Source organism: Notothenia rossii (assembly GCF_949606895.1).
Source record: "Notothenia rossii genome assembly, chromosome: 2".
Classification (NCBI taxonomy): Eukaryota; Metazoa; Chordata; class Actinopteri; order Perciformes; family Nototheniidae; genus Notothenia; species Notothenia rossii.
The window spans coordinates 34,976,115-34,991,679 of NC_136904.1; the positions used below are offsets into that span (position 1 = coordinate 34,976,115).

A 15,565-nucleotide genomic window follows, 5' to 3' on the forward strand; every position below is an offset into this window, starting at 1 on the left:
TAACCGTTTCTTTTTTTTTTTTTCTCTCTCTCTCTCTCTCTCTCTCTCTCTCTCTCTCATGCTGCAGCGCTGTAATAACGGGAAAAGCATGACATGGGCCCTTTAAAGGCAACACACCATTTATTTTACACTATACAGTAATTTCATTCGTAAATAATACAATTTTGATGATTGCCGCTTTACGACCTCAGAAAGTGGATTAAAGACAAACAACGAGCCACTGTAATCAGTTTATTGGTCAAATGAAAGGATGAATGTTGTGAGTACACACTTGCGTATCAAGCTACCAAAAGTCCATCTAGTTACAAACATACGTCCCCTTTCCGTCTAAGAAACTATTATAAAGGTTAATGGGTTGTTTTTCATACTGACTGTACATAAAAAGAAACCAGGAACTGGATTTGTACATTATAAAAACACCACATCTTGGATGAGAATGAAAAAGTTTACATAAAGGAATTTCAAAAGATTTTTCTGTATAAACAAATTTCCAAGACGGATCTTTGCTAAAAATATTTCTTCTGCCTAAATAATTGTATCCCCTTTCCACATTTAAGTTCATATATTTCAAAAACAGTTAAAAAAAAAAACATTTCACTCCTTAAACTGGATCTATTTTAGGTCAAATATAAACTTAAAGCTATCTTAAAAAAGGAAAATCTTGTTTTTGCTTGTCGAAGACAATTGTAAACTCTGAGTGATACTTTCACAAAACAAGCATCATAAATTCCTCTTTAGTACCATATTATTTCTATTATTTCCAGGACAAAATTTAAGAAAAGAAATATACAAAAAATTGCCAACTTTTAAAAACCAGCTGCTAAATAAAACTTTTTTTGAGTCAAATTCACACAAAGAATGACTAAAATTATGTACAAATGACTAAAAACATTTCACAATAACTCAGAACGCTGGTGTATAAAAAACAAAAAAACATGCCTCACACAGAGGATTTTTCCAGTTTTTCAAATCAGTTGTCATGCTAATGTTAGCTTAGCTTCTTACGCTACAGACGATAAAAATGCAATTTCTCTTCAGATTTTTGGGGGAAACTAAAATCAAGAAGTGATCATTTACAGAGACGCTTTAATCGGGACCAACAGGTTCCTGATCAAATGTAGTCTTGTATAAATGTAATCAAAATCATTTTCAGCATCTCTCTCTAAAGTGCACAAAAAAAAGTCACAGAAATAAAATAAAGGTGGAAGTTGATCACGAGAAGAATAATCTAACAAGGTATAAAACAAACAAATTATTTTACATTTGGACAAATGTTTCACCAAATACAAGATGGTGAACAAAATGCATTATTTGAAGGTTCCCTCTCTTTCTTTCTGTTCCACCAGTTAGCTTCCTCCAGTCAGCTGCTTTAGTACTTTGGCACTTTGGTGTAGTCCTCTTTGTGGATGTTCCTGCACAGGCAGATGGACAAGATCATCCCCACCAGCTGTCAAACAAAAACATAGATCAATACTTCATTAAAACCTTTTTCATCTTTAAGACATGTTTTATCTATGAGTGCACATCTTTAAATATTGTATGTCTACGAAACTTTTTCTATCTCTAAAACATAAAATATAAATAATGTTTATCTTTAAAACACGTACTTGTTTGTAACGGCTCTTTGAAAGTAAGCCGCAGCCTCACTATGAATATGCTGTTTGTACTGTGACATGATGTATGGGGGCTTTTACTATGTGGTCACTACATTAAAGTACTTAATAGACAGCGTTGTTTTTTAATTCATGAAAAGAAAGAACATATCTGCAATCACATCAGTGTGTGGTTGTTCCGTTTTGTCTTGGTTGATTGTTTTATCCGCCAGTTGTACTGAGAGCTTTCAGATCAGCCTAAAGACTTTGTGCCCCTAGTGCAACTTTATAGAAAGACCATGACAATGTACCTCAATCAGAGCCACTCCAAGGCAGATACCCAGAACGACCCCAAGGTTGGTGTGCAGCCAGCTCTCCACGCTGGCAGCACAACCCTGAAGGCGAGTAATCAGAAGACAGAAGAATGAATACACGAAGAACACAATCATGTAACAGTAAACAGGAAACTAATGCAACCTTTAGAAATAGAAAAACAGTGTTTACCGTGTCGTATACGGGCCAGTCGGGCGTCTGAGCCTCACAGAAGCTGCTGTCGGAGAAGTTCCCGGTGAAGGCCGAGATGTTCTGGCAGGAACAGGGAAACAGCAGCTGGGAGCTGTTGACGATCACCTCGTTCCCACTCCAGTCCAGACGGCTGCTCCAGCCACAGCACTCCATCTACACACACAGAAATACACTTATAAGGTGTCCTTACTCAACAAACTTGACCTATAGGTCGTCATTGAATGCAGCTCATTACAACCTCTAGTGGCTTAAGTAGTTATGACTGGAGCAAAGGAGGAAGTCATTTGTCACCGTATAAAGACAGTCAAAGCCCACGAAAGATGACAAGGTTCAGGGTTTGGTCTGACAAACCCAAGACTTTCATCCAGGAAATGTGTTCCTTTAGAAACTAAAAGTACACACATTAGGTTGTTTTACCTAAGTTACAATGTTAGTTGTACCATGTCACTACGTTACATAGGTAACACACTTTCTTATTTCAACCCAAACAACAATCTTTTTCTAAAACTAACCAAGCAGTTTTGTTGTTTAAACTTATCAAAGTTGTGTCGTTTTACTGTGTCAACTAGAATGCTCGTATATGTTGTTTTGATCATACCTTTACTTGGGTCTGTACCTTTAATGCCATTTCTACTCAGCTTTAGTTACTTTATTTAGAAATTAGGTTTTTGCACACCTTCTGTTCAATTCAACCAACATACTAGCCACAAGTCAATTATTACCGGTGTTACAGCACCTTCATGACTTGAAGGTTTATAGTTTTTTAATTGATGAATTAAATTAAGTGAAGGAAAATATGTTTCAATGATGAGATTTAAAAAAAAAAAAGAACTTATCCTTTAAGTGGCCTTATTCAGAGGTCACCTGAATTCCGCAGTTTTGTGGTCAGTAGTAAAAGATAAGAGTTAATGGGTTTTGCTGTTCAAATGCGTTGTTTCCCTTTTTTGCTACAGTATGTGTGTGGCAGTTGAGAACATTTTAATATTCTTTTTTTATTATTATTCATTTTCATCCATGAATCTATTGTAAATTGAGGCCTGTGTATCCAGATATATCTTTGAATAACAGGAACAATTCTTTCTGTACTTTAGTTTGTATTACTCTGTCATGATATCAAATCCTTTTGACAAAAAGAGATAGAATTATAGGACAAAAAGAGCATCTTGAATCGAAGCCTGGATCAGTTTTTCCAACTCACATTCCTCTGGATGAAGTCCCAGGCCTGCTCCGTGGTCGAGTTGTTGCCAGAGTAGTTGTCCAGCACCTGGGCCACGACCTTTGACACCTTTTCATTTAACTGAAACGAAACAATTATGTTCATAAAATAAATGTATTTTGATGCAAAGTATAGATTCAGCAATGTGAAGAGGCAAAAATCAGCTTGAGCTTGCTTGATCTGAAGCAAAATACTTTGCTTTTTTTTTGTTTGCTATTCAACGTTTATAGTTTTTTTCATTATATATTTCTGACTTGTTTTTTCCCCCTAGTTATTTGGACTGTTCGATAGTGATGCTTGTTTTATGATTGATTTTATTCTAACAATTTATCCTGTAGGTGCAGGTCATGAATGTTCTGAAAAAAGATCTTGAGAAAAAAGTGAAACTTCTGGAGTTCCTTGGTAAGTCCAACGTCACTATAAAATGCATATTATAGCATAAAAGAGGGGTGAAGACTTGCAAAATGTGTGATTAAAATATAAATAAATGTGGAGTTAAAGTAAATAAATACATTGTTCCCACTGTAAACATACTGAGAGCAAGACATAAGATAGATTCAACTCTCATGTCTTTCTGTTAAATATGGAGCTACATCTTGCGGCAAACTAGTTTACAGTACATAGCCAAACAGTTAACATGGCTGTCTCCAAAGGTAACAAAACCTGCTGTAACATGTTATAAGATAAGATGGACCTTTATTAATCCCCGTGGGGAAATTCAGTTGTGCAAGCAGCAACAGGGTAAGCGTGAAAAACAGGACAGCACAGATTCACACAGATTCATAAAATAAAAAATAAAATCAAGAACAAAATTAAAATAATAATGATAATAATAATAATAAAAGACTATGAAATAGGAGATGAGTAAAAATAAGAGTAAAATAACTGTCAGCATGTTTACATATTTGGTCATCTAAATTATGAAGTACGAAATGAGTTAAAGTGACAAGTGGAAAGTGAAAATGGACATCTGTAGGCTACATATAGTGACATATCTATCTACATATTTGATCTACTACTAATATACTTACATGGGTTGTGGAAACAGTGTATATTTGTGTCTAGTGATTTTATTTTATTTATATCTTGTTTGTTTAATCTGTGTGTAAAACAACTTATTTGAAAGAGCCAAGCTTTTATATTTACTGTAGAAAACATAAGTGGTATCGATCTCTCACTCAGAGACATTAAGATATCACTTTCATGTCTTCCTGTTAAATATGAAGCTACATCTTGCAGTTAGCTAGCTTAGCATAACCAGCACTGGCTGTAGCTTCATATTTAACTTATAAACACGAGTGCTATCAACTTTGTCTAATTCTCAAAAATAAAAAAATAATCAATAGTTCTTAGTTACCGTCTTTTAGGTTTAAGCCATTTTAACAAAAACAGCAGCATTACTTAACAAAGAGGGAATTTTATGGGCGTTTAACAACACTAAAATGGCTTATAGATCAGATTCTCGTTTGACTTGTGTTTCTCAACAATCCGATTTTATTTTGCATGTCTTGATTTGTTAACTCAAACATAAGCTTTGAATTCTTGTGGTAAAGATTTTGACATCCAGATCTGCGAAATCCGAATCTTTAGGATATACAGAAACATTTCAATCAGAAGCCAAATACAGCAGCACCTTTAAATGTATCTCATTATCCAAATCGCTGCACACCAGACAGAAAATCTGAGAGTAATTGTTGATTAAATCTCTAATCCAAGAATGTTGAGACACTCAAGGTCTCCGGCGAACACATGCTGAAAAAGCAGATACTCTTTTTTTTTTCAACTGGAGGTTTTGCCTGGGATTCTTTTTGGCAGAAAAAGCAAAGTGGCTGAAAAACGCTTCCAACAAACGTTCAGATACAATAAACAGAGATCTGCCTGCACTCCCAAGAACCAAATTCCTCCTTTTTGTCGCATTTTTATTGGATTCAGATGATTTATGCCTCGGGAAATTTGTATCAGCAAGCTTCTGAGATTTTCTTGCAGCTTTCGAATCATAAATGTGCACATCATTATTTTAGGTTTCCATATGTGTGGGCGAGAAACTATAAAGACCCTGCCCAGCTGGCGTAAGTCGAACAGTTTGAATCATATTCGCAAAAAAACTTTCATAGAGCCTTCTCAATCACAATACGCACCAGTCACAGTTGGGAGTAAAAAAACAACAACTACGAGAATGAATGAAGAATTAAATTAAAATGTACACAGCGCAGCTGCCATATGATGAGGATATTCGTCACCGGAAGAGTTTAAAATTAAGATTTTTTATTTGATGTGAAGTTACAAAAACATTATTTTACATTTTAAGCACTTGTTAAAGCTATTAGATAGATCTGAGTTTCCCGATTGTAATTACAACCTGGATGTTGACATAAACGGTACTTATGAGTTGAAACTGGTAATTATGGTAATTTGTATGATATGAGCCCAGCATAAAGTCTTGTCTCAGGGAAACAGATGTTTTGCGTTAGAGTTCATTACTGTCCATTTAAACATCTAAGTCTGAAGTAGTGAGCAGAGAAAAAGTGTGCACAAAATCCTCTTGCTATTACAGTGCTGCTCTGTACAATGAATGTACTAAACTATTTACAAAGGACCACAGGTTAAACATTATTTCACGGCACAGGCCCACCGTGTCAGTTAGACTCGAACACGAACAGATTATCTCTGTCAGTCATATTTACAACTCGTTCTTGAGTGTTGATTTAGCTACAAGTTTATCTGGGTAAGTTTCTGCCAAAGAGGGAAGAGTTGACTAAATAGTCACACACGTCATCTATTGGTTATGAGAGAAGATGAAGACCATCAGAAATACTCCTCACTCTACCATATTGGAAGGTAAAGTAGGGCTGAAATGCATTACTCTGCTTCTACATGCATTGGTTATAAAGCATTTGTTAACTTTTTAGTGTTTGTTTTTTTAACTTTTTCTCATGTATTCTTGTTTTTGAAGCTGTTGTTTCAGTGTCTGTTTCACAGAAAACTTCACAAACCCGTTTCTGCAAAGAGATATCATATTCAAGACCCTTAAAATGTATTCTGATAAGATGTTTACAGACAAATGAAAGTCATCCATGATAAATCATGAATTCTCTTTTCATGAAAATATATCTTTATTCTAAAACTGCCCTGGTTATTGTTGATAAAAGATAAAGTGCAGTACGTCCCAAACTGAAGCCAACAGAACTCTTTAAGAGGCAGATAAATGTTGTTTGGCCTGGAAAAATAATCTCAGCAGATAAACATGTTATGAACTGCTTCTTCTTTGGACATCATCCAACTTGGTCAAATGTGATCGAGAACTCATCAGCAAACATATAAAAGGTTTTACTTAGAAATGATTATCGTATTAAGTTAGAAAAGCAAAAATAATGAGGCCAACACACGTAAAACGCATTTAAATTCAAAAGTTACATTAATCTCTTTTCTGCTCTTTCTGTTCATCTGTACAATTTCTCAGATTAAAACACCAGAGGGCGACGTAACACAAAGGCAATAGTTTCAATTCAAGTTGTCTGGTGTCCCATGACCACATGTTACTCTCAGTTATAGCTGAATATTTGTGGGAGGCGTAGAATACATTTCTAATCACAGCATGTGTTGTTTTTAAGTGACAAACATAGTTCTGCTTGTTATGACACATCGTGGGTGTGGACACATAATAAGAAGATGAAGGTGTGTTATATCCGCTTTGAAGAGAAGGTGATCGGCTGCAATCTGCCATCCCTCCACGCCTCTAGAACCCTGAGGCGGGCAGGGAAGATAGAGGCCGACCCCTGCCACCCTGGACACAAACTGTTCACCCCCCTCCCCCCTGGCAGGAGGGGAGGGGACCAAAACCTCTCGCCACCTGAACAGTTTTGTCCCCTCCGCTACCGGCCTCTTAAACAACGCCCGGCTCCCCCACTGACACTTTACCTCAGCCACATCATAGACTCTATGCATTACATTAATGCTCAAATACTGCTTACTGCACATATTCTTATTTCATAGTCTATATTCTATTATTCACTGCACTCTATTTCACTGTAAATTACTGCTTTATTTTATTGCCATTTAACTACATTTTATTACAGTGTCCTTAAAGATTTGTTGTTTTATATTCTATGTATGCACCATGAGATCAAGTCAAATTCCTCGTATGTTTGAACCTACCTGGCAATAAACCTGTTTCTGATTCTGATAAGTGTTCTGCAACCCTTCTCATTCCACTAGTCGGAATCGACTCAACTAACAAAAGAAAACAAGGGGGGAAACTCCCATGAAGCTGTCAGAGTGGTGCAGGAATGAGTCCTAAAAAACTAGAAATGATTTGGCATGCTACCGATTCCCGTTCGCACGCCTCCTAACTTTTTTGTTTGAGGTTGTAGCTACAGTGTATATGCCCAAAATAAGGTCTGTGGTTGACAAATCTTAACCGATTTTCACGTTATGTGGTACAACATAAAGTATGTCAGTAAATACCCAACTTGTGAATGTGCAAAACTTTAAGACTAAAAGAGATTACTAAACGTCACGTCGAACATTTGCCACCTTTAGCTTAGCAGTGGTGACATGAAGGCATGCGACAGTTACGTTAGATTTTTACCTCTGCGAAGCTCTCTTAAGAAGAATACAGCTTTGTCAATAACTCTTCCGCAAGAGCGAAATCCAACGACTGGGAGGTTTTTGGTGTCATCCTAGATAGAGAAAAGAACCAGGTCGTATTATGAAATTATTAACATCACACGCTTTTTGAGCCAAATATGCAACTGCGTGTGTTAATAATTGCATGTCTTCACTGCTCATAGGATATGCGGGTTCGGGTCGGTTTGCGGAACTAATTGGCAATATGTGCGGGTAGCGGGGCGGGTTCGGTATTGAACGTCGCGGGTGCGGGCGGGAGCGGATCTTGAAAATCAGACCCGTGCAGGACTCTGCACTGAGCTAATTCTCTGTAAAAATCAATTTGAAAAATGCAATTGCTATTTTCGCGTGGTAGGACTTGGGACGCTAACTTCAGGGTTGGCCTTCAAAAATACATCATTACTGCACCACTCAATGAAATCTAGGACAGAGGAAGAGGAAGTGACATCACTCACCGTCTCCTTCTGGAAGTAGATGAGGGCGCCGGCTACTACCTGAGCGATGACGATCAGCAGGAGGCAGGTGAAGTACTGCGGAGAGACAGCAGATGGTAAACTCATGTGAAACATCTGAGTGGTAAAACATGTTGGTGCAACAGGAGCCCCGTAAAACCTTTAAAAAAAGAGATCTTAATGGCAACAAAGCAACTATAAATGAACCAACTTCAAAGTGGTATGCGTGTGCATGCATATTGAAGCCTGGCAAGTCAGTAACTACATTCTGTAATAGTTGTATTCTTTGCTGTATATATGGTAAAGAGTTACTGTATGTACTCTATGAGCCTCCCGTTAGGCTTAAGATACTTGTTCGGGCTTTTATTTGGAATAAAAACTAATCTTGAGCTTCCTGTCAGGATTAAGATTCTTTCTGGGGCTTTTATTTTGAAAGACCGCTGGAATACTTGAAAACTCATTAAGTTAGGCAGTGAGCTGTTTTTGGTCCTTTAGGAGAAGTTAGTCCAACTACTTACACAATAAATCTTCCACTAGCACATCGCCTGTCTTACTCATCATCATGTTTAAATGATCAGAGTGTACATACATTCAGACATGTGTAGAAGTGTCACTCACCAGGCCGAGCAGACAGCGGATCTCGTAAATGGCCCCCAGGCAGCCGAGGAAGCCCATGAGCATGGAGAAGGCCCCAACGCCAATCAGGATGTAGCAGGCCGCCTTCACAGATGTGGAGTTACCTGTGTGGACAGAAGGTACATGTTATTGTTTGGGAACTGAAGGGTCGCCGGTTCAAGCCCCAATTGGATCAAGTACAGAGTTATTTTGGTAGGTGAAGAGGTGCCGGTTCACTTCCTGGTACCAGGTACCGAATCATTGGGCGACCCGTAGCTCTGTTTGTTCATGTGTACCCTGTGTATATTTCAGGCCTATTTGTAACCTGATGTAAAACAAATGAGTAAAAAACTGAAATTAGAAGAATAAGCAGAGTAGATTACTGCAACTGTAAGACATTTCTCGACCAATAGGACTTTAACAATTTTCTTTTTTCAGTAGTTTCTGATGCATAAACGACTATTAAATCAAGAAAGCAATTGCCAGAATCTCATCAATGAAAATAACAGTGAGTTGTAGCCCTAATACTGACAAGAGGAAAACTCTCAGTTGAGTGTGGACAAAAAGGAGTGTTTTCTGGAGAGTGTGCACTTCAGCATTGGCAAAAAAAGGCATCTGTGTGCCACATCACTGTCTACACAACAGTCCCAAATAGAGGATCCAGAAGTGGGAATCATCTCGTTCATGTCATCGAGTTTGAGTCCAGACATCTGCCAAGAGCTCAGTTCAGAACTAAAAACAGAGTCCATGTCAACAACCTGGGACAAATTACATGCAACTTCAAAATGGGGATTGGCAAGCACCGTGATTATAGAAAGTATGGCAAAAAGTGCTTTAAATATATACAGAGTTTGACAGCAAAATACTTATGAGGTTTGAATTAATGTCATCTCATTTGATGGTCTTTAAAATGAATTTTTCAATTATATAGAAGTCAATCAGAAACATTGACTAGATGTGACATCAACCCAATAGAGTGGTGCAGTGACGAGTCCTAAGACCCGGAAGTGAGTGAGCATTTCATCACTACCGGTTCCCTCGTCTCAGAGTCAATGGGATTTCTCCATAGGATTTTGGAAAATAGCTGGAAATAAGATCTTTGTTTGACACAAATTGAAGAGACGGATCACGTTTTTTTTCTACGACATTAAATACATCAGCAGTGACCCCTGATGATTTTTGAAGAGTTTACGTGTCTGAAAAATGACGGTTGTTAACATGTGGCTGAATAGGACTACAGAAGTTGTCGAGGCCGTTGTACGTCATTACACCGAACACGTAAATACTCCCGCTAAGTTAGTTTGCACTGATCTGCTTGAAATCAAGTACCTGCCTCTTGCAAACTGTTAAAACAAAAGCTTCAACTTGTACCATTTTTAATCTGTATTTTTGAATATGGATCTTAAGTTGGCGTGATGTTGAAGCAGCGACCCTGCTGTAGTTAGTTTATAGCAGGCCTATTCAACTGGCGGCCCGCGGGCCAGATGCGGCCCAGAACCAACTCCCGAGTGGCCCAGCCTCCCGTAGCCAAATTCCTACACTAGTACAGACCATGAACGCAACACTCCGCGTTGCATAGAAACCACCAAACCACAACGCAGCACGCTTTTTGAAAGTGCATCTAGTGGTGCTAGTAACGGTGGTCCTATGATAACAACTCTAAAACATGTCTCTCTCAACTCTGAAGCGTAAACAGAGACAAAACGGTCATTGATCTTGTGGAGCAGATCCAAGTCAAGCTGGACCTTTTCGCGACCGACTTGAGCACGGGTCGGATGCTGCATTTTCCGACGCTCCCAAAACACATCACATCTCCGGCACAAATCACGGATGTGATGACAGATTTCATTGCGGGGTTGAAAGAGAACTTTGCCGGTCGATTGGATGGACTTGCTCTGCCCACAGAGGTGATGATGGGCTTTGCCAGAGACCCCTTCACTGTTGCAATAGAGGGGGACGTATCAACCAGAGCAAAGGAAGTGGTCCCCTCCCCTGCATCGACAAGGGGAAATATACACTGGAACTTATTGACATGCAGCGCACCAACAGGCCAGCGAAGTTTTGGAGTGATGTCAAAAAACAGCAGTTCCCTAGCGTTCAGAAAGTAGCGATCTGTGTGCTCAGTATGTTTGGATCAACATACACATGTGAATCAAGCTTTTCACACATGAACTCAATCAAAAGTAGCACTCGCTGCTCCCTGACTGACAGCACTCTTCACCAATGTTTTAGGATTGCATTGACATCCTATGAGCCAAAAATCACTGCTCTTGTTCAAAACAAAAAATGTCCCTTCTCCCATTGAGAAAGTCAGCGATGACAAATCACAAATGAGGTGATAGTAAGCACCTAGTTTACTATAGTAGACGTGTACTGTAGTATTCATTCATATAGTTACCCGTATCCCTTGTTATGGGTTTGTGCACTGAAGGGTAACTTGACAGTTCTTTCTGTATTCATTTAAATGCACTTTTTAATGTGTCTGGGTCAAATGTGACCAAAACGTATGATTTTTTTGTTATTACTTGAAAAGTGAAAAAATAGCATTGCTACAGTACTACCTCTTTGTGTTGCATTGGAGCTCTTTAGCTGTTTTTTTTGTATGTGAGGACATTTATTAAGACTGCTGTTATTGTATTCATTAAATGCACTTTGTGATGTGCCTGGTTAAAAAACAATAACCTGAATATTTGACTTCTAAAGCAAACAAATGTAATGCCACAACTGTGCACTTTTTTTTCAGATTCTGTTAAATTAATGCTAACTTGTTGTGTTTTTATGCACTTTTTTACGTACCTTTGTTAGATGAACAAGGAATAAAAATTGCATGTTTTTCTTCGCAGTAATATGTGTTGGTTTAAAATGTGTCACTACCCGCTTTTTACAGGCCGCTGAATGTCTGGCCCAGCTGAATTTTGTAGTTATAAAATCAGGCCCAATTGAATGTGTAGTTGAATAGCCCTGGTTTATAGCATAACGTTAGCATTTTGCTTCTGGCGATTAGATTTATGATTCGAAAATGATAAAAGTAGGGTAGGTATGTGGATATTATCCGGCTGAACAAAACGTGCATTTATCAAACAGGTTCGTTTGATAAATGCACTTTATTTCGAGCTATTTTCCAAAACCCTACGGAGAAATCCCAGTGCTTTTTTGTTGAGGGAAACCGAGCGCAGCTTATTTCTGGGTAAATACGTCATCGCTGCACCACTCTATTAGCTATAAAACAAGATCAGCGGCTGTGTCATGTTTGACAACATGATTTCGACCCAATACACAAGTCTCTGAAATCTACAAACTCACAGAAATGAACCAGACGAGCACTTCCATACAGCAACATGTGTGATGATGAAAAACAAAGGAAATTAGAAGCAAGTGTTCGTCTGCAGCGCTCCATTTATAGCAAGTTACCAGGGACCAAAGAAACACAGGGAGCTCAAATGAGAATTCAGCTACACTCCAAACCCTGGGTCGCAATTTGATGAGCACCCTTTATTGATGGAGCATGACTCATCAAAAACAGAGCCAGTTTCAAATTATTCATGACAGAAATACAGAATCTGCTACTGCAGTGGAGAACGTATTGTCACTCAAAAAGGTTGTGAACAAGAAGCGTGTTGAAGTCTGCCAATGAGCCGTTTTAAAGACAAGCCCCCCCCTCCTCCTTGCTGGGTCCTTGTGGCCTCAAGCCATCATTGGATACCCCCGGGGGATCAGTGAACCAGGGCATGCTGCTCCTACGCAAGCCAACGAGAAAAGAGGGAAGTTTATGATGGAAAATTAGGCTACAGGGAGAGGGGGGGGCAGTCAATTAAACCTGTGTGTGTTATATGCGCTTACAGACAGGTTCATGTGTTTAGGGTCCCTGTGGATAGACTACCTGTGCAGTTCTATAGCCTACAAAATGCTGATACAACATTTACAAATACTCATGTTGATGCTGTTTTCAGTGAATTCTTACCAAACTGAAGCATTCCCTTTTAAGATTTCCTGCCTAAAATGAAGCTTAATTAAGAAGCCCATTCTTTCTCAGACTGTTTAAACAATTCAATTTTAAAATAAATATTTTATATTTGTCACAGTATATCAAACAACATTTCCTGGAGTACTGTACTTAAATATTATATTTTACTTTATTATTTCTAAATAATCATCAAATTTCTTAAAACTGCAATTCCGTTTTCAAATATCAGAGCAGGGAGATCCTACGCTCTGTAGCCAGATTGAATGCACAAAGACGCTACCCTTTTTTTTTTAACATGAGTGTGTGCGGGACGATTTCCCTTCGATTCTATTGGCTATAACGGTCAGAAAGAGATGTCACATGTCAAAATCGAGCAAGGGGGGCCAGAGATAAGGAAATTGTTTTTTGCTAAATCTGTCTAAAAAGGTCAAATATCAGTTGTTTTGTATCAATCTTGATACAGGGTACTTATTATATGTTGTACTTTGGATTCCTAAAGCTTTTAGTCTACTAACCCATCATCCAAGGTTAGTTTTCAAGTACAAAATATATTTTGGACGGACACTATAATTTACCGTTTTTTTTACCATGTTCAATCTGAATTTTCTTTAAAATAAAAAACATCTATATTGATTCTGACTTTTCTACATCCAACTCCCAGGTTTATCATTACTTTGAGAAAAAAGATTATTAATTTAACCCTTTTAGAAGGGAAGATATGGTCATTTGTTCTGGGAATGTCATTTTCGAGCCTGAAACCTGAACAACAGGCTTGGGGCTTAAGAGAAATCCTCAAGTAAAAAGTATAATGATATATAATATTGATTCCCTCTGAAATGTAGTGGATTAGAAGTACAAAGCGATACAAAATCAAAACACTTAAGTTACTACTTAACTTAATACTTGATTACATTTCAACCAATAATGGAATGGCTTCAGTCAGAAGTGTTCCTCGAGGTCCCCCTGCTCCACATGAAGTAATGTTTACAACCTGTTATATCCCATCAAACTGGATGATTTCAAACGTGTTGAGGCAGTAATGATGTGTGGTTGTGACTCAGCGCTGTCTTTGTGCGATCAGCTGGTTCCAGCAGCACCAGGCTGAGCATAGATTCACTTGTGATGAGCAGTGACGCCGCTCTCAGAAAATGTTTCGAGCATCAATACTCCTCGTTTATGTATGAACACAAAGCTAAACTGTGCACTGTACTTTATCCATGTGATCTGATGGTTAGTGTCGTATGACCACAACCCCGATAAAATGCCTGGACTATCTGACTGACCGTGATGTAGTGTGTGTGTGTGTGTGTGTGTGTTTACGTGCGTGCGTGCGTGCGTGCGAGAGAGAGAGAGATGAGTAAGGCGGTGAGCGCACTGGGCTGATGTGATGCATGCTGATGCTGGACGGAGCAGAAAGAGCCCAGTGTCTGAGGGGACGACACCTGCAGAGAGCCCACGAGGACGGGAGACAAATGTCCTCAGTGGCGCTGGCTTGTTCCGAAAGCGCATGCACACACACAGTCTCTCTCTGACAATTGCTCAATGTCTGTCTCTATATTTCTGCATCGACACTTCTTCAGTGGTGTCTGAGACTTTGTCTCGCTCACACTGGTCGTCTCTTTCTCACTGTTACTGTTTGCAGAATTTAGAATTAACGGAATAGTTCAACATTTTTTGGTCCCCAACACAGAGTCAGTGTACAATGGTTTTAGTTTACTAAATGTAACCATATACATTAACTCAAGTACTGTACTAAAGTATAATTTTCACATTTGTATTTCCATTCTATGCAAGTTGATGGGGAGAGAATATTTTTCCTCTTGATTCACTATAGTCATCTTAAAGTTTTAGTTACTTAAAAAAAGTTTGATTTTTACAACATTTGTATAAGCCTCTTCTTAACGAACTACAACAGTTCAATCCTTTCATATGAATCAATGAGTAATAATAATCCTAGGATACAATAAACGATGATATACTTGCTATTTACATTTTCAAGTTATACTGAATTGCTCCTGAATTCAGATAACCCCTTTTTATCACTTACCTCAGAAAACATGACTTCCTATGTAATTGTATATGTACTTAAATATTTTCAAAAACAAACAATCTGGTGATTAATGGAGAAATATTCATTAATTAATAGTAAAGGGAGGAACGCTGGGATTTAAGCCTTTGCAGACCCTTCACACAAACCTAGATAACACAATACAGGAAAGGGAAAACCCGAAAAAGCATAATAGGCACCCTTTAAGTACTTTAAATTAAGTAAAGAATCTAAATACACAAACCCGTCTAAAGGTCACTATATTATTTGTATCAAGCAAATGAATAAGTGTGTTCCCTAAATGTCAAATGAGCTCTTTATGTCAGATGTCTTTGAACACTCAGTAACAGGAGAGTAATTGAAGCCACGAGGAGAGGATACGGAGGAGGACCAAGACAGAGGGAAAGATTTGTGGCTTGAAGGAATTTCTTTTTTTAAACAATCCAGAGAAGCAGACAGACAAACGTGGAGGAAATCTGCTGGACACTTGTTTTTAACTCAATAGCCTCAACACACCAGTGAACACAC

The 15,565-nt window shown here is 38.3% G+C and overlaps 1 protein-coding gene across 2 annotated transcripts in view; it reads right to left on the bottom strand.

The window, feature by feature from the left end:
* Positions 1-218: 218 nt before the first annotated feature.
* Positions 219-15,565, bottom strand: part of LOC307030720 (CD82 antigen-like) — a 48,414-nt gene continuing 33,067 nt past the window's right edge. For both annotated transcript variants that reach the window (XM_079667335.1, XM_079667336.1), the window contains exons 4-9: positions 9,030-9,151; positions 8,415-8,489; positions 3,316-3,414; positions 2,097-2,270; positions 1,904-1,987; positions 219-1,447 (exon numbers count right to left, since the gene is read on the bottom strand). In XM_079667335.1, the coding sequence (XP_079523461.1) occupies positions 1,370-1,447; positions 1,904-1,987; positions 2,097-2,270; positions 3,316-3,414; positions 8,415-8,489; positions 9,030-9,151 (632 nt within the window). In that variant the 3' untranslated portion in view covers positions 219-1,369. The remainder of the gene's footprint in view (positions 1,448-1,903; positions 1,988-2,096; positions 2,271-3,315; positions 3,415-8,414; positions 8,490-9,029; positions 9,152-15,565) is intronic.